Source organism: Bos mutus, chromosome 24 (genome assembly GCF_027580195.1).
Source record: "Bos mutus isolate GX-2022 chromosome 24, NWIPB_WYAK_1.1, whole genome shotgun sequence".
In the NCBI taxonomy this organism is placed as follows: domain Eukaryota; kingdom Metazoa; phylum Chordata; class Mammalia; order Artiodactyla; family Bovidae; genus Bos; species Bos mutus.
The window spans coordinates 37243401-37261554 of NC_091640.1; the positions used below are offsets into that span (position 1 = coordinate 37243401).

The window sequence follows — 18154 nt, forward strand, 5'->3', positions numbered from 1 at the left end:
GGGAGGCCAACCTTGAGCCTGGGTTGCTGCCCCTTGGGCTGTGGGTGCCTCACCTGCGAGAGACCTGACCCCTTAGTCCCCGCTGTTCCCCAGCCCACAGACACCAGCAGACAGGGGGCGGGGGCGGTCACAGGTCACGTGCACGCGGTGGCTGGGGCTGTGTGTGGCAGCTGGTTCTGGGCAGAGGTGGGAGCTGCCACCCAGGCCCCGGGTTTTAGCATCAGGGCTTTGCTGTGTGCTCACGGCCGGCTTCCCGGGCTCCCTTGCTCCCCCCGCCCGGGGTGTGGGGACAGTGTCCACGTGTCAGGGACTCTTGGCACTCAGAGGTGGGGACCTCCAGTTCTCCCACGGGCCCAGACGCCCAGAACCAGTCTGGGCCGTGGGTCTTAGTAAATGGGTTCCGGTGACGCTGAGCAGACGCAGGCCGTGTGCCCAGAGTGCAGGGCCTGGTCTGCCTCCGAGGCTTTATGACACAATTGAGAGCTCAGTGACCCAGCCTTCGCAGGGCAGGTTGAAGACTTGGGCCCTCTCCCCAGAGCCCTCGGAGGTGGCCACTCCCACCAGCATGGGGTCTGGACTCCAGCTCCTCCAACCATGTCTCCACGGCTCATCCCCCCACAGTGGGCCTGCCTCTGGTGGGGAGTGGGTGAGCTGTCTGCCTTCATCCGGGCTGAGTGCCCGCTCGGGCAGGCCATGACGGGTACACCACACGCTCAGGTGTCTGCTTTCCTCCCCACAGGGGTCTTCACGGCTCCGTACGACGGGCGCTACCTGATCACGGCCACCCTCACACCCGAGAGGGATGCGTATGTGGAGGCCGTCCTGTCAGTGGCCAACGCCAGTGTGGCCCAGCTGCACACAGCCGGCTACCGGAGAGAGTTCCTGGAGTACCACCGGCCGCAGGGGGCCCCACACACCTGCGGGGGCCCGGGCGCCTTCCACCTCATCGTGCACCTCAAGGCGGGGGACGGCGTCAACATCGTGGTCACGGGGGGCCGGCTGGCCCACACGGACTTTGACGAGATGTACTCCACCTTCAGCGGGGTCTTCTTGTACCCTTTTCTTTCCCACCTCTGAGGCGGCCGGGGAGCAGGAAGGGGCTGACAGAGCTCGGAAGCTGTAATATATTCAGTGTGTGTGTAGCCGGGGCACGGGGCAAGCTCTCTGCAGACACCCCGCCCCGCCCCCAAGATGGAGGTGGCGGGCGGAGGGCGAACCACGGGTTAACGTGGCCACCGCTCCTGCCACTCCAACTGGACAGCTGGACGAGGGTCGGGCGTGCCCGGCCGGCCCCCGGCTCCTCCCCCGTGTCCCCAGGCCCTGCCTCTGGCCGGGCCTACCCGGTGCTGACTGTGGAGGCTCCGACCGCTGCCTGGTGGACTGCGTCCTCCTGATGGACAACGAGGAGGAGCTGCTGAGAGGAGGCAGGCGGCAGAAACTGGTGCCCGCCGCGTCTGTCTTCACTGGAGCAGAGCCATCGCCGGCCATCTGTCTCCGTTTACCCTGCCGGCGGGAGAAGAGTTGAAACACTGAAGTGGCACAGGCCACCATGGACCCAGGGCGGACAGTGGGCTGTCCCAGGCTTGGCTCGCCATCCCCCCACCCCCCACCCCCCGCCCCCACGCAGCGTTTGCCTGGCTGAGAGGAGGATGCAGGAGAGATTGTCGTGTGGCTTGTTGGGGCTCCTTGAATGACATGTACGACTCAAGTGCAAAGACAGGGAGTGGCAATAAAAACGTAAAACACTTCCAGTGTAAGCCTGGTGCCTCGTGGATCGAGGGCTGCTGCTAAAAAGCGCGACTGGAGTAAACGAGTTTAATGGCTATAGAAAGGAAGCGTGAACACATGGGTCTCAACTGTGCAACCGGCATCCCTCAGCATCCAGGCTGTGCACTGCAGGGTTGTGGGTGGCTTATACAGACAGACCGGATGTGCCTGGAGGTCAGAGCCCCCCACAGCAGAAAGGGGGGCTCCTCCAGGGGAGGCTGAAAGTCGCACTTAACCAGCACCTGTCCAAGCTAATGTGACTGCTTGCCGCCCAGCTCTGAGAGACCTTGCGCTCCCAGGGACCAAAAGCTGATCATACTGGGGCTGTCTGGGAAGGGCAGGAACCTGCCTAGGAAGCCCAGGCCCCACACTCCTCTGCCAGCAGCCACATCAGCCCCCTTAGCTCCACATGACCTGCTGGCCAATGGAGTGCCACTGGGGGGAGGCAGGTTCCAGGGAGAGGTGTGGACCATAGAAACAAGTCTTTCAGCCTAAATCAAGCCACCAGATTGGCTATAAAAATGCCTTTTCCAGGACTGCTCGCCAAGTGAGGTTACAGGGTGGCCGCTGGGTCCCTGAGATGGGGTGAGCCTGCCTCCTCACCCCATCCCCCAGATGGGGCAGAGGGGCCCAGGATAGAAGGCCTGCTGTTTTCTCGTTTTACAGTTCGGGCCCCTCCTTCTGGGGCTCAGGGGTGGGGTGCATGCTCACCCTGTTTCTACAGCTGGGGAACAGGCTGTCAGCAGCTGTGGCTTCCTAGATATGACTCATGGGAAAAACCCTACGGCCGTGGAGTGTTTTCAGGAAACCCCAGCTGGCACATGGCTCTGCCCTCTCCCCTGACACCCCCTTCCCAGGCCTTACCCCGGGCCAAGCGGGACAGACGCTCAATGGGAACCAGACGGAAGGCAGAGACGGACCTGCCTCGCTCCACGGACGGCACCAGAGTGGCGAGTGCGGTGTCCCCCTTGGCGGGGCCGTACGACTCGTCTACTGCAGTGGTGAGTTTCAGCTCTGTGTCCGCGACACGCAGTGTAGCCAGATCACAGCAGGTCCTGCACTGCCGTTGGAGTCAGCATCCTGAGACAGGAGCGGCTGTCTTTTCATATGGAGAGGAGCAGGCTGGGCTGAACTCAGGCTGAGTGGCTCAGAGAGCTCGCTCTGGAAGTCAGTGGCCTGGCGCTGAGAGCCTGGGAGCGAGACATGTGGACCAGGGTCCTGGACTCAATCAGGCATGAGGTTACGACTTCTGAAATAATGGGGTTGCTGAGAAAAAGGTCACAGTGCACCTCGAGATAAGCGGTGACAGGACTGGGATGTGTCAGTCCTGTCTACAAATGGCCCCATTTAAATGATGAGAAACAAAACCAGCAATAAAGACCGAAAATCAGTGCCAACTGCAATGTGAAGTCACTCCCACGTTAGCACATTCGTCTTTCTCAGTGAGCCCGTCATCTTCTGAACTTTTTCACACTGTGCAGTTTGAAAGGAAAGTAGTAGTTGTGATCAGCGACGTGCTTGCAGCTGCACACGCACAGACTCACTTCTCACACCCACTCGCCTCGCCCCCGTCTCGGCCACCAGCCAGCGGGGAGGGCAGCGCACCGGAGGCAGTCTCTTCCTGATGTGAACCTGTCTGAAGTGATTCCCTCCTTTGCCAGAAGGGCACCCCACAGAGCCCAGTCCCCGCTCCCCGACCTCACGCCCAGCCATTCCATCATGAAAACAAGAAGACAAGGTGGGTGCTGTCCCCACATGGAGGCACGTGCTTGAGGGAGTTGGTGGGTTCAGCATGGGCTCAGCCACCCGAGGGGATTAAATAATACACGGGGTGTGGTTTTGGACCCAGATCACTCTGAGTCTCCTGAGAGCTGATGAAATCAGGAGGGCTACGTGCTGTTCACCCAGAGGAAGGGCTTTAATGCAAGGTGGGGTGGCCAGGGTCCTGAGGAGGGCTGGGGGGATGCAGTCGGGAGGATGCCAGGGGGTCACCCCTAGAAATTATGTAGGCATGACTGGATGGCTGCCTGGCAGAACCTACAAAGCAAGGGAGGTTAGTTCCTGCGGGTGGAGCCTCACTTCTGGAATCAGATCTTATAAAAACAAGCACCAAAAAGAAGCCCTTTCTATACACAAACTTAAGTGTCAGCAGAGATCAAAATGCTAATTTATGGAAATTGGCAACTTCTGGCAAGAGTTTAGACAAGACAATTTAAATGTCCGCTGAAGGAAAAGGTCAAGACGCATTGAGTTCACATTTGTTTATTCTTGTAACATTTTGTTTTGAACATCAAACACTGCACCAAAATATGAGCCATTTATCTTCAGTTATCTTTGCCATAAAGTAAGTACTGATGTTGACAGTTTCTGACAACTCAAGAAACGTATTAGTGGCACTGCTGTGTCTAATAATCAAATGTTGTCACAGACCAAACGTAATGATTAAATTAAAAGAGCAACATTTCCCCTTCCTCTTCCTTTTCCTACCCTTAAAACAAACCCAAAAAAGTAGTTTTCACCTGGAAAGAGCACTTACTTTAAACCAAAACTCAACTTGTCACTGGTTTCATTAAACCCAGCATTTCTCTAGGCTCAAGAGTTAACTCAAGGCTTCCCAGAGTTAACTAAGATGATACTAGAAAAGATGACAAAATCCCCTGGGAGAGTCCGTTTTCACCGACCTGCAGACAGCGCAAATCCGTCCTTGGCCTGTTCCTTTGGGTCTGGCCAGTACCCTTTAGGACGCACTCCATCTGCAGGGCCACGTGCGGTCAGGGGCACGAACACTTCTGGCTCCGGTGGGTGGCTATCACTCCTGGATTGTCAGCAGCTTTCATCTCACATCACACTAGGAAGTTTTTTTCTTTTTCCAGCTGAAAACTAGGCGCTGTCTTACAGCACAGCAGATGTGGTCCTCACACGCAGGGCCGAGCCTGCCCGCTCTGGGCCCTCGAGCATGCCTCCTGAGCCCCGTGGAGACGCAGATGTGGACACCACAGCCGCACGAGCTTCCACGTGCGGAAGGTGTACAATTGGGTGGGATGCAGTCGGGAGGGACAGAAAGAGGGAAGGGGCCACGGCGTTCCACTGGCAGAGAGAGTGACCCAGACGCGGCTCCTGGAGATGTCGCCCGCCACCGAGAGCAGCGAGCGGCCACCACTCCTTCTTAGCTCTCCTCCTGAGGTCTGTGTACAAACACACCGAGGGCATCTCTCTTTCACAGAAAGAACAAATGTCATTTGTACCAAATGGCAATGGATTTTCAGCACAAACAATACTTTCACACACTCGAGCGATAGTTGTCATCTACGTTCAGCAAGAGGGGCTCCTTTAAACGAGGAAGAACACTCAGGTTGATCAGCATGGGTACCCAGCGCGCCGGTGACACCCGCGGATCAATGTGCAGGGACAAGATGACACTCCAGCGCTGGTGGACACCGGGCGGAGGGGTCGGCCACCCCAGCGCGGGTTCCCCGTCTTAACCCTCTAAGACGCCCCAGTCCCAAGAGGAGAGCTCATCAAGGAAAAGAAACTGTCTCGTGAGAGACTCTCTTTAAAGGACAACCAATGAAGGACGACAGGAAGGCAGGTGTCCAGCTTTTCCATACCGCAAACGCGCACACAAGCCTCTGCGGCTCCAGGGAAGGGCCTGCACCGAGCAGAGGGCCAGGCCGCCACCGGCAGCCACGAGATGAAGGAACCGTGGGTGACTATGCTGCCACTAACGGGGCAGAACCTCACACGAGGAACACAACCCAGCTTCCGGACCTGCTGGCCGTGACTAGGTCTTTAAATGATGCATCCCTGAACCGTTTGCAGTGGGAAGGTTTGCCCAGGGGGAAGCATGTCTGGTTTCCCTGGGAACACGGCTTCTGGGCTCTGCCTCCAACATGGCTCAATGGAGTCCAGGACCTTCAACCCTCCACTCTGGAGAGCAGCCACCCCCGCTTCTCCAGCTCGAGATGAACAGTATTGTGGTGGAGCAAACTGAAAAGAGGAGTACCCCCAAAATACAGCACAGGGAAAGCAAAAGGCGGACCCGAAACCATGGTCGGGGGGAGCAGTGTGCACTGCTCTGCAGTGTTTCACTGGGTCACTCCCCTCTCTCCCTGACTCCGGAAGCGCTCACTGCTTTCTCACCCAAGGCGGGGCTGCATGTGGTCACCACTGGTCTCCAGGGCCTCCTCTCTTAACAGTTCTCTTGATTTTAATCCCGAGGGGGCTGTCCGCACCAGCTCATCTCTGCAGGCTCTTGCTCACAGCCCTGGAGGGGCGTGTGGACGGGACCCTTCCTGGGTGGCTTGCTCAGCTGCAGGCATGGGGAGGGGCAACAGACACCTTCCCAGGACCTGGCCCAAGCACACGTCTGCACCTCTAGGCCTCCCTGAGAACCGAGTTTCCCTGCTGGCTAACCGACTCCTGCTGCCAAGACCACTCTCACGACATGACACACACCCTGCAAGACCCACACCTTCCGGTGGGTCCAGGACACAACACGTCCCTGCCAAGGAACGGTCAGGGTGAGGAGGTGATGCTCTTTCCTTCCCCCGAAGCCCCGGGCGCCAGAGCCAGCATCCTGCTTCCGTGGAGTAGGAGATGGAGGGAGGAGCCCACGGGAGAAGTGAGCAGGCGGTTCAGACATCATCAACTGGACCCTGATTCCCTACAGCAAGCCCTCCTCTCAGAGAGAAACACTCTCAACTGCCCAGTGGAAATTAGAACACTTTACTTTGTGCAACATTTGGTCCACTCTTAGCTTCGCTTCTCTTCTTCTTAAATTATGCAATTAAAGGAGCACCGGGCACGCAACTCAACACAGAGCATGTGGGAGGCCCGGCCGGTGACTGGAGCCTGGGCCTCAGGCCCGAGCCCCTCGCTGCGCCGGCCGCCAGCACCACACGGCAGCCCTGGGCCCAGGAGGGTGCGGGGGGGCGCGTCCGGCCCCAGCAGCTCCCCAGCCTGTCCCTGCCGGCACCCGGCGGGCAGTGCGTCGTCACACCTGTGGCCAGGAGGGTCCCCGCATCCTCTGTCCAGCAGAAGGCCGGCTGCCTCCCCTGCTGCGGGAGCCGCGATCCAGCCCCCCGCCGGGGCTGCCACCTCAGACCAGGTCCTCCAGGTCCACCTCGGGGATCGGCTCTCGCCAGTAGCAGAAGGAGCTGAACTCTGGGCATAGGAAGGCAGAATTCTGTTCCTTGTTGAGAAGCGGGAACACGTGTTCCACGAGCTCACTCAGCCTGTGGTACCTGGGAGTGGGGAGGACAGGTACCACGACTCAGCACCTGACCTGAGGGCACGAGGCCGCAGGCTGCGAAGCCAGGTACTCAGATACCTCAGAAAGGAAGGTCCCAGATGGGCGCCCTCCTTCCCAGGGCTCCACCTCCCTCCTCAGAGTCTAGGCTCCCCAGCCACCCCTCAACAACGGCTGCAGAGGTGGGGGATGCCCTGGCAGAAGGGGTGGACAGAGCCTGGCAGGGCGGAGGCTTCCAAGGGCGGGCACAGCTCTGAGCCCTGGGCCCCAGCTGCAGGGCGCCAGGGCTGAGGAGTGGGAACGCACTTACGAGGACTTGTTTCCTTTGGTCCTTTCCTGCATCAGCTCGCCCTTGGGGTTCACGGTGAAGATCCTGCAGTCTGGGACACCCACCTGTCTGTAGGCGTAGACGTCCTGCCACAGAGAACACAGAACAGGGTGGTTACTGAGAAGTTCTCAGGCACCACGGGAAGCCGTGTACGGAGAACACGTGGAGTTGGGGCAGCCGCCACCAAGGCTGAGCTTCAGACAGACTCAGACTAAACAGGGAGGCCAATGCGCACCGCAGAGGGTGCTCAGGAAGCCAGAGGACGCGGGTGCCAAGGAGACTCCAGGCCCCAGAGTAGGAGAAGGGAAGCGTTCGTGGCTGGGGGGTGGGGGGTGGGGGAGAGGCAGTGCTTGGATCTGGGGGGCAGATCCAAGGCTCGGCTTAGAATTCATGGAAATGGAACGAAAGCCCCTGGTCACACACGGGCATCCCAGGGTAGGTCTCCGCCCCCAGCACCTCCCTGCTGCAGGAGGAATAAGGCTGATGAAGTGAGCACCCACCCAGCACGGGAGACCTCACTGCGGCCGCACGCCTGGGGTAAAGATGATGACCCGGCTACACCCTAAAGCACCGTCCTGCGCGTGTTTCCCACGCCGCCCACACGTGCAGCCCGGAGGAGACACCTACATTTGGGCGGTTCCCAAAGGCAGCGTAGAAGGGCTGCTGAGCTGGGGCAAAGAGATTCTTAATGTCGGTCAGACACTCAATCTTGAACTTCTCCGCTTCTTTTCTATTACTTCCCTAGGAGAAAAACAGAAGTATCACCACCGAATCCAAAATGGCAGTTTTCCCTGGTCTGTGGTCTGAAAACCCACAGCCATCCATTTTCCTAAATCCTTCGTAATTGGTATCTTTGTCCATTTCTGCCAGCCTGACTTTTCTCAGCTGTGTCTGACACAGACCAGGTGAGCGGTGTGCGAGTTAGAGTAATGTGGAACTCAGACCCAGAAGCTTCGTAACAGATACAGTGCAGCCAGGCCCCAGCCCCCGCGGGCACACACGCACACACACACATGCACGCACGCACACACACGCACCTGTGGAAGGCAGAAAACAGGCTGCTGGGGGACAGCATGAGGGGGCCGCGGGGCAGGATGGTGCCCTTGTCGTTGACCCAGTGCAGGTAGCCGCGGGTCATGTCGGCCATGCCGATGGCGCGGGCCGAGCAGTACAGGAACTTGTAGCCGTTCCTGGAAGAGAACGCGTCCTGTTTAGCCCGTGTGCTGTTCAGCTAAAGGGGGAAAAATGCATTTTTTCTTTTTAAAGGTCCAAATAAAGTTCCTCTCATCTCCCATGAAAGTCGAATTCCTAAATTTAATACAGAATTATCAGGATTATAAAGATCTCACCACTCCATGAAAAACACCATGGAGGAGACGTGATTAGGGATTATGCTAAACTTTCATGTAATAATACCTCTACAGAAGCCGAATTATAAAACAGACAAAAAACTGGGGGCTGTCTTTAAAGGATGTGCTGTAGATGAAAGAGACAAAGGGTCTTATTTACAAATACAACTTCCAGAATGCAAATCATTCTATAAAACAAGAAGCAAAACTCTACCTGGGTAACTGACATACTCATAATTTTCATATTGGGACATTCTCAACCTCTGCTTAACACACTGTTGTTCTGCGGATCGATTTAAGTTGATGTATTGGGATTCCCACAAAGGCCACAGCACTATGTCCTCACAAAAGTTACTTGACGTAGAAGACCGCCTGGCAGACTATCCCCCCATGCACGCGTGTATTACCCCCTTCAAGAAAGACAATTAAAAGCACTCAAAAAAAACTGCAAATGATTAAACTACGGCTGCAAACCCAAGCACAGCTGTAACTACCGACACAGGCAGTGCCTACAACTCGCAGCCCCGTGCGAGAACAAGGCGCAACCCGCCAGGCGCACGGCTCCAGTCCCACGGGTGGTGGCTCACACTTTCCCATGGGGGAGGCTCCAGTGAGGGGTGAGAAAGCAGAGTGAGAAAGCTGATCACAAACAAGATTTCCTGGGACCTTCTATTAAGTCCAGCAAAATCCCAGCTCACTAGCCACAGGGTCAGGCACCTACTCGTTGATGGAATGGTAGAGCTTCGCGATACCCTGGTGCGTCCAGTCTTTACCCAGCTGCGGAAGAATCTGCCCCAGAGCGTCAGACCTGCGAGGGTGGAACCAGGAGGAGGCGTGAGGAACCAAGCACACAACGCCAAGTGTTGGCCTGTTAGTGAAACACCAGCTTCTGCGACAGCAGCCGCGGGGGGAGGGAGGGGGCCCGGGGCGGGGGTGACAGCCCACAGGGCGGTTTCCTTGGTCTGTGTGTGCACAAGCCGAGGACATCACCCAGGAGCTTCTGAGACAGCCACCAGACCCAAGGGCCAGCCCTTCACTCTCAGGAAGCGTTTACAACCACTCAGCCTCTTCTTCTCTAATTGCAACAGCTTCTATTTTTTCCTCCCCATGCCAGAATTTGGAGACCGAATAATTAAATCTTTCCAAGAGTTATTATTATTGTCATTTGGCTGCGCCAAAAGGCTTGCAGGATCTTAGTTCCCCAACCAGGGACTGAATGAATCTGGGCCCTCGCTGGTCAAAGTGCTGGGTCCAAACTTGGCTGCCACGGGAATTCCCCAAAGCTGTTCTGACCTTCTGTTTGTATGGCCCCACCCACCTCCTCCATCCACAGAATGATTCTGTGGGGACTGCACTCAGGACCTCTCAGTGCAAGTAGTTTAAAAAACTCTCCTGATGGTGGCTGGTCACTCAGGTGAGGAAGCCCCTGGCCCTCTGCACACGGAGCTGGGCCCTCCTTTTGCCACGCCAGGGCTCCTGCTTACTTGGTTATTGTCCCGTCAATGTCGGAAATGATGACCTTGTCGTTCCAGTTCCACAGGTATATGGTCCCTGCACAGCGGCAGGTGCCTTGATACTGGGTTGTGATACTAAACACGACATCATTTGGGCCATCTTGGAGGTTCAGTTTTGCCTTTCATAAAAAGTGTAAGAATCAGCAAAATCAGAGCTTTGAAAATTAAAGGCACTCCACTTTGACAGAATTCCATGCAACAATTAAGTCACACTTTCCAAGAAAATGTGGTCAGAGAAACTGCTTAAGATACAGTGTTTCAGGATGGGGGACACATGTACACCAGTGACTGATTCATGTGGATACATGGCAAAACCCACCACAATACTGAAAGTAATTAGCCTCCAATTAAAATTAATTTTAAAAAGATACAAAGTTACATGAGAAACATCCTAATCTCTCAAAAAAAAAGGCAAGGAAAAGCAACAGAAAACGGTTTTGGAACAGAATCTGAACACTCCCCAAACTGCCGGTAGGTGGCGTCTCAGGACCCAGATCTGGGAGGATGCATTGGGGCTGCACCTGCGGCTCGGGAGCTGGGCTGAGGAACTTCGGCCTGAACTGTGTATACGGTGCCCAGGGGCCCTTCTGACCCCTGCTCCCCGGTCTCCTCCCCGCCCCCCAGGATGCCCTGTGTACCAGAGATCCTCCCCCTTGGGGCACAGCAAGATCAATTCATACTGAACATGGGTGAAGGTGGAGAAGTGGGAAATTGACAGAAGGGGGAGATTGCATCTAGGTAAGATGTCATTTCCCTCTGGCCGTGGCTCCCATGAGACAGCGTGGGGCCCATAGCCAGTCTGGACGTATCGGACTCAGGCTGCAAACACAGGTGCTCTGGTTCACTTCCAGACATGGAGACAGGAGGCCTGGGGGTGAAGGAGGGGAAAGTGCATCCCAGGGGACCCTAGGGGTCCCAGGTCGGGGGCTGCCGGTCTCCTGGACACATGTGGGCATTTACATGGCCACGTGCTAGGCCGCCTGTGAGGTGTGGGGTTGGGCAGATGGAAAGGGAGGCTTGTCAAGGTGACCAGTTACTAAGGCTCATGAGGCTGGACCCACCCAGACCACACGGGACTCACGATCTGGTCTGAGGACAGACGAAGAGACTTCTTATAGGAGGTTGTGCCACTATGGCTTGGGGGTTCTGTGGGGGCGGAGTCCACCTTGATGGACTCTTCCAGTTCCTGGGACCCTTCGTCACTCGATGAGTCATCCTCGGCCGACCTGTCAAACACAATCTGTTATTGGAGAGGCCGAAGGACGTTTACAGACAACAGCTTTTCATTCAGGATCCGGAGCAGACAGAGAGAGAAGTCCCAGATCCACCCAAGAGGAGACCCAGGGTCCACGTTGCATGATCCACCTCCTCCACGACCGGCTAGGGTCACTCTCCTCCTCCCTTCTTGACTGGCCAGGGTCACTCTCCTGCTATGACTGGTTGTATTCTGCTAGAACCAGTGAATGCTACTGATTCTTGCTCTGCCGATTCTTGTTGAAAGGGGTATGTATGTTTTAAAAGGTACAAATTATAGAAAATACGAACGCTTACAGTGATTTAAGAGACTAACAAAAAAGATTTTATATAATCCTTTAAAAAGAAGAGGGTAAAGAACAGGAAGATGAACCCAAGATTCAGGGATGGGAAGAGAACAGAAGACGTGATGGAGGAAGGAGCACAGTGGCAGAACCAAGAACGGGCGCATCGTGCTTCCTCCCCTCAGGCAGCCAGTCCACACGTCCAGGGCAGACTCCTCCCAAGAAACCAAAGGGGCCCGCCCCATCTCTAAGGTTCTGTCATGTCTCCTGCTGCGCCTGCCAGCCAGGCAGCAGGGCCCCCGGCACTTCAGATCTTATGATTCCCCAAGACCTGCTTCCCAGAGGCCTGCATGCCAGGGGCACCTGTCTCCACGGCTCCAGAGCAGGAGCAAGATGCTTAGGAAGCAGCAATGAGTATCCTGACTCTAAGCTCATGATGCGTATATACAAACATAGATGTACTTTTGGCCACACCACATGGCTCGGCTTGCAGGACCTTAGTTTCCTGACCAAGAGTTGAACTCAGGGCCCTGGCAATGAGTCTTGAGTTCTGACCACTGGATCGCCAGGGAATTCCCTAAGCTGATGATATTTTTCAAGAAAAGCAGAAGTTATCTGTTAACTGAGTGGCACAATGAGGTCACTGACTGTCCACAGAACAAAAACATTTCGAACTCAGAATCATACAGATCTGTCAAGGTCACCTGCCACTGGCTGGCTCCTTGGCGCCTGATGGCCGGTCACTGGGCGGCGGGACCTCTGCTTTCCCTTCCTTGGCCTCTGGCAGCTGGAAGGAGAGGACGACAGTGGCGATGAGCAGCTCTCGCCCGACTGTCGGGGCAAAAAGCCATCATCAGCTCCCTCAAGGAATTAGCAAAAGTGCTGTCTGAATCCACAAATTAAAAACGCTTAAGAAACAGAGCCTCTAGTTTGAGCCAAAAGGACAGAAATCTGAGAGAGAAGTCATACGCTGTGTGTGTGTGAAAAGCTGCCACCACCAAGCCAGGGGCGAGGAGTGACAGGCACCAGCTCAGTCACACAACATAAGACACACGGGCCACACCCATGAGGCCTGGGCAGGGGCCGAGGGCACGGGTCCCCTCCTCCTGGGGGCAGGGGCAAGCTCTGGGGGTGCGCTTGAGGTCATGGCGCGGCCCCACCCCTCACCAGCCCCGTGCCTGGGCCTCCCGAGGATACACAGGAGCCCACACAGTGGCACCGCCGGGCGGCGGCGAAGGTGACAGGTGACGCGTGCGCAGCACGGTATCTGACCTGCACGAGTAACTGTTCACACACGGTGCCGACTATCGTGAAAGAGCACCATGGAGCCCAAATGGGACTTCCCTGGGCTTGGCACTCAGCCCACCTCCAGCTCGGTTACCTGCTTGGTTATGCTCTCCCTCTTACGCCAGAACCACCAGCGGCCAGATTTCTTTGGCATCTTATCTTTTACCCAGGACTCAACTGTGGCCTGAAAACAACGAGCACAGGTTAGTCCAGCATCTCAGGCACAGGGCACTCGACCCCTCTCTACCCTCAGCCAGAGGGTGGTGACGACGCCTCGATCCGCCGGCGCCCTCTCTCGGGGCCGTTCCATGCTGTCAGGCCGGGTGGTCTGGCCCCTCTTAGGGGCAGGTGGGCTGCTCTCCCTTCTCTGCCCTCATGAGTTATGAGGACCAACTGATGATGTCACCTTGGTGGACAGATTCCAAGCTTCAGTTTCTACGTAACAGGCTCATTAGCCGCAAGCTGAAGGACCCACACTGATGCCACACTTCCTGGGGCCCTCTTCCTATTGCATCTTTCCATATTAACGGGAGGAAATGTTTTTATCTTATATTTAAATAACAATTAGTGAAATCTCTCAATCTTGACACACGATCAGAAACTGGTATAAGTATCTAGTAAAAATGACAGCTACGGCAGCCCAGCCAATTTCCTGGATTTCTGGGCATGAGATGATTTGACTGATGGTATTAACTTTTTATGCTAAGTCACTTCAGTCGTGTCCGACTCTGTGCGACCCCAGAGATGGCAGCCCACAAGGCTCCCCCGTCCCTGGGATTCTCCAGGCAAGAACACTGGAGTGGGTTGCCATTTCCTTCTCCAATGCAGGAAAGAGAAAAGTGAAAGTGAAGTCGCTCAGTCGTGCCCGACTCTTAGCGACCCCATGGACTGCAGCCTACCAGGCTCCTCCGTCCATGGGATTTTCCAGGCAGGAGTACTGGAGTGGGGTGCCACTGCCTTCTCCAATTAACTTTATAATATTAAGTAAAACTGAACAACACCCAGTTTACAGACATGCACACACGGATTCTCAAAGCGCTGTGTGCTGCAGACATTTCTGGGGAGCAACAACTCACCTTGGGCAGGCTCTTCTGGAAGACCTGAAGGCTGAGGACCATGGGGGCCGCCAGCGCCCAGCTGTAGTAACTGTGAGAGCAAAGCCAGGCACGACCGTCAGAGAGGAGAGGGTGGGAGAGGAAGCAGAATGCCATAACAAAGTCCCTGTTCTTTCCAATGAAGACGTGATCAGCTCAGCTTCTTGCCACATAAGCAATCTTTGCTTCAAGCCAAACTTCTCCAAGCAGAGAAGTAGCACGTGTAAAATAGAGCAGCATTTCAAGCCTCACTGAAAATAAAGCTGAAGCTTCACTCCAAAGTCGCTGCCCATTTAGCTCATTTATATGAAATGGCATAGTGAGAAAGAATATAATAGTTAAAAACTATATAGCACTTAGGGAAAGAAAAATCTGCAAGAATACTTAACGATTATAAACAATGAAAGAGCAAGAGTACTTACCGGTTATATATCCGTATCACAAGGTTGGGATTGTCTATGAGTCCAGGGTTTTCTGCAAATTCATGGTATGTAATGATGTGCTCCATGAATTTCTCTGTAAGGTAAGATAATTATCATCTGGTTAGAGATTACACGAATAAACATCCATCTGAGCTTATTACAATACTCTCTTCATACTCAAGTGCCTACAGGATCAAAAAAGTACTTCAAAACAAACAAAAAAAAAAACAGGAGAAAGGGATAAGCTAGGGACTTTGAGGCAAACAGATGACAGATGTGACAGGGAGGTATGAAGGCCCGGGTTCACACACACTCAACTCCATAACCAGTGAAAACTGCTGAGTTTCATTCTCACAAGCAGGCGTGAAACCCTTGACTGGCGGGCAACTTTTAACAGCATAACCGGGGAACGTTCCTGGGGTCTTACAGCCGTGAGTGCACACGTGCTGCTACTTGAGAAACCACCCAAGCATCCTACAGTGCTTGCAGGGAGAGGCCCCGCACAGCAGTCTGGCTGGAGGTCTCAAGAAGAAACAAATCCGAGTTCCTGCAGAACAGGTGAGGGTCAAGCGTGACTTTCTGTCCCGTTCCCAGAGGCGATCCTCTCATTCAGGGCAAACTCCAACAACAGAGCAAACTCTCACTGGGATTGTTCCTCCTGGTCATCTGTGTCCTGTTTACTTGCCATTTAGTCTTTTAAGTATAAATTTTACAGTCTTGCATAAACTGTATGTTCCCTCCTCCACCTCTATTTTTAAAGGGAGGGCTTAAGAGGATTATAACGTGACCTAATTTCATCCCTAGAAGGGACCACTGACCATAACACACTCAATTTTCTGCAATAAGTAAACAGAATTAAGAGATGGAAAAGTGATCACCCCATGACCCCAAGAGGAGGATTTAGGGAGTTCCAGCCAAGAGGCCCAGGGCAACCCAGCCTGCCACACACACAAGACAAAAGATGACGTCAGTCAGAAAATCTTTCCTTAAAGGAAAATCCATCAAGGGCCACCAGCCAAACAGAAAACATGAAGAGTTCAGTTTACAAAAGACCAGAAAGGCCAAAGAACTGGCTGGAACAGTCGGACACACGGGTGCTCAAGTCCTGCAGGGTTGCTGGAACCAGCCCTGCTAAGCAACCCCCTTTCTCGTGAGTGACTTGACTCCCCTGGGCCAACTCTCAAACAGAGTAACCCCTTCTACTTTTGCCAGAAAGACCATTTCACTCAGCAGACAGCTTTGGCAACGTGAGGCCCTCCTCTCGTGTCTCAGGCTCAGGGCTGCCAGGTCCCAGCCCAACAATTATTCCAGCAACTTCACAGAAGAGAAGGCGGCTGGGGCTGAGCTGACCCCAGGCGTCCAATACATGGGGCCACCCGAGGACCCATCCCCAGGCCCACAGCCCTCCCACCCACCGACACGTGGGGTCACCCCAACACGAGGCACCTACATGAGGGGCGAAGAGTCTGATGTCCAAGAGAGACCCCGCCACCTCCATGAGACCCCAGGGCTGCGTTCCCTGCACAGCTCACCACCCAGCGTGGACGAGGCTGCCCACCCACCTTTGGAGATCTCTCCGTTCTCGCTGAGGCCGCCACACAGCGACAGGGTGACGTCGGGCAGGTCCATGGCGGAGTCCGAGAGGCACTCGGTGCCGCTGTCAGCCGCCGCGCTGCCCACTGACTGGGGGGACTGGGAGCCGGACAGCGTGTCGGACTCGGGCCACTGCCGGGAGCCGGGCTCCGACTCACTGTAGGGAGAAAGGCAGTGGCCATCACACCCCTGCCCTGAGCCCGACGGCCAAGCTCAGGGCTCCCTGCCCCGGACGCGCCTTCGCTTAGGCAGTGTTCAGACCCCTATCCTGGACGACACTGAGACAACCCAACAGCACTGCTGCGGAATTAACTGAACACAGTGAACACACACACACCAATCACTCACAGCCACGCGAGCCATCAGTGATGGCCTTTCTGACTTAAATGAAAGGGATGAGAGTTACTAGCATTAATTTACATGACAAAAATGACAAGGTAAGAAAACCCTGATGTCTGGAAACCTTCTGACCTTAACTTCCTACAAAAAGCTGTGGTACTATACTCCTCTCGTACAAAATTGCTGTAGTCCAAGGTTGCGTTATTGTTAAAAACAAGGCGTTTCTAAATTCATTTGTTACTTCATGAAAACAAAGAAATTAACCAAGTAAAAATTCTCGGGAGGTTGGACACACCTCAAGAAAGAAATGCACCAAGAAACCAGAAATAAACTGTTCCTACACTGGTGAGCCCCAGAACCAGTCAAGGTTACTCAATGTTTTCAGTTTTCTAAACAAGGCGTGGAAGCCAGGTTTTAGAAGCTGATCCTAAAGGAAACTTTTCATAATGGAGCATAAATTTGAGAGGAAAAGGACATGGAAATGACACCTTACATCTCTTGGTCATGAATGTTTCCTACCCTACACCTTTTGAACGGATAATGTCACTGAAATACTTCTAAAATTATTAAATTCTTTTATTCTTTTAAAAACCAGTACATAAATGCATATCATCTCATGAAGTTACATGATCTTTAGGAAAAAAATCTGAAATTTGAGCAGAAGGCGGCAGCAGAGTACAGCCCAGTCACAAATAGAAAGCAGTTTCAAACACCATCACGTTCTGCGCTTGAGCCTCTGACGAGAAGACGCTGGTGTCTGGGACTGAGCGATGCACAACCACAGCACAGTTTTGAGATTAACCGGATCGAAAGAATGTGCTGCTAACTGGAGACGCTGAAAAAGCCAAGGCCACCTAAGCAGCAAACGCGGCTGCTGCGCTGGGGCCCCAGCAAGGCTGACCTCGGGGTGAGATAAGCACCACGCCCTCACCCTCCTGGGCACACGGGTGGCCCCTGCAGTCAGGTGTAGCCATGTGACCAGACGACTGTGCCGTCCCTATGGACAGAAAGCGTGTGCCGCCTCCTTCCCAAGCCGGGCCCCTGAAAACTGCGCCCCCAGCGGCCCTCCCCTTTCCCTGTTGAGGCCCCACGGGGACAGCGGAGCCTCAGGATGGGAGGGGCTGGTGCTCCAGAGTCCCTGTGTGCAAGGACCCCCAACACCATCACATGAGCAAGAAATGAATTGCTGCGGTCAAGCCACTGAGGTTGTGAGTTTTACCAGTTACAGCAGCTGGTGTGACCCTAACTGACGCCCCCACTGAATACACGGAGGACGCCGACCGACTCAACAACGGGCTGCTAGAACCACGAGACTGTGTGCTTCAGGGTCAAGTTCAGCTCCAGCTACAAACACCAGCTCTTCAGCCAGGGTTCCGGTGACCATGATGAGAAAACGAATGCCTGTGAGCATTCCTAAGCCTCCCTGTCTCATTTCCAGAAACAATCACTCACGACGTGAGTGGCTGTGGCCCCAGACGGTCAGGCTACCACAGCACAGGGTCGCCCCAGAGCAGCAGTCACGCTCCCCGTGTTTTAAAAAAGGAAACTAAGAAATGTCTTACATCTGTCCCAACGTAAACAAATGATTAAGGACTGGGAAATCAGAAACAAAGAGGTAATGTCAAGATAGCTTACGTTTTAACTTTCTGAATGAAAATAAAAACCAAAACAAAAG

At 54.6% G+C, this 18154-nt stretch overlaps 2 protein-coding genes across 3 annotated transcripts in view; one reads left to right on the forward strand and one right to left on the reverse strand.

The window, feature by feature from the left end:
- EMILIN2 (elastin microfibril interfacer 2) overlaps positions 1-1747 on the forward strand; it is a 59723-nt gene extending 57976 nt beyond the window's left edge. For both annotated transcript variants that reach the window (XM_070361835.1, XM_070361834.1), the window contains exon 8: positions 740-1747. In XM_070361835.1, coding sequence (XP_070217936.1) covers positions 740-1077 — 338 coding nt within the window. In that variant the 3' untranslated portion in view covers positions 1078-1747. The remainder of the gene's footprint in view (positions 1-739) is intronic.
- Positions 1748-4013: 2266 nt separating this feature from the next.
- The window catches only part of LPIN2 (lipin 2), a 34745-nt gene continuing 20604 nt past the window's right edge, over positions 4014-18154 (reverse strand). Inside the window, exons 8-19 of the mRNA XM_070361836.1 lie at positions 16110-16297; positions 14548-14641; positions 14108-14177; positions 13126-13215; positions 12449-12531; positions 11288-11432; positions 10177-10325; positions 9414-9500; positions 8375-8533; positions 7971-8079; positions 7326-7429; positions 4014-7010 (exon numbers count right to left, since the gene is read on the reverse strand). Coding sequence (XP_070217937.1) covers positions 6866-7010; positions 7326-7429; positions 7971-8079; positions 8375-8533; positions 9414-9500; positions 10177-10325; positions 11288-11432; positions 12449-12531; positions 13126-13215; positions 14108-14177; positions 14548-14641; positions 16110-16297 — 1423 coding nt within the window. The 3' untranslated portion in view covers positions 4014-6865. The remainder of the gene's footprint in view (positions 7011-7325; positions 7430-7970; positions 8080-8374; positions 8534-9413; positions 9501-10176; positions 10326-11287; positions 11433-12448; positions 12532-13125; positions 13216-14107; positions 14178-14547; positions 14642-16109; positions 16298-18154) is intronic.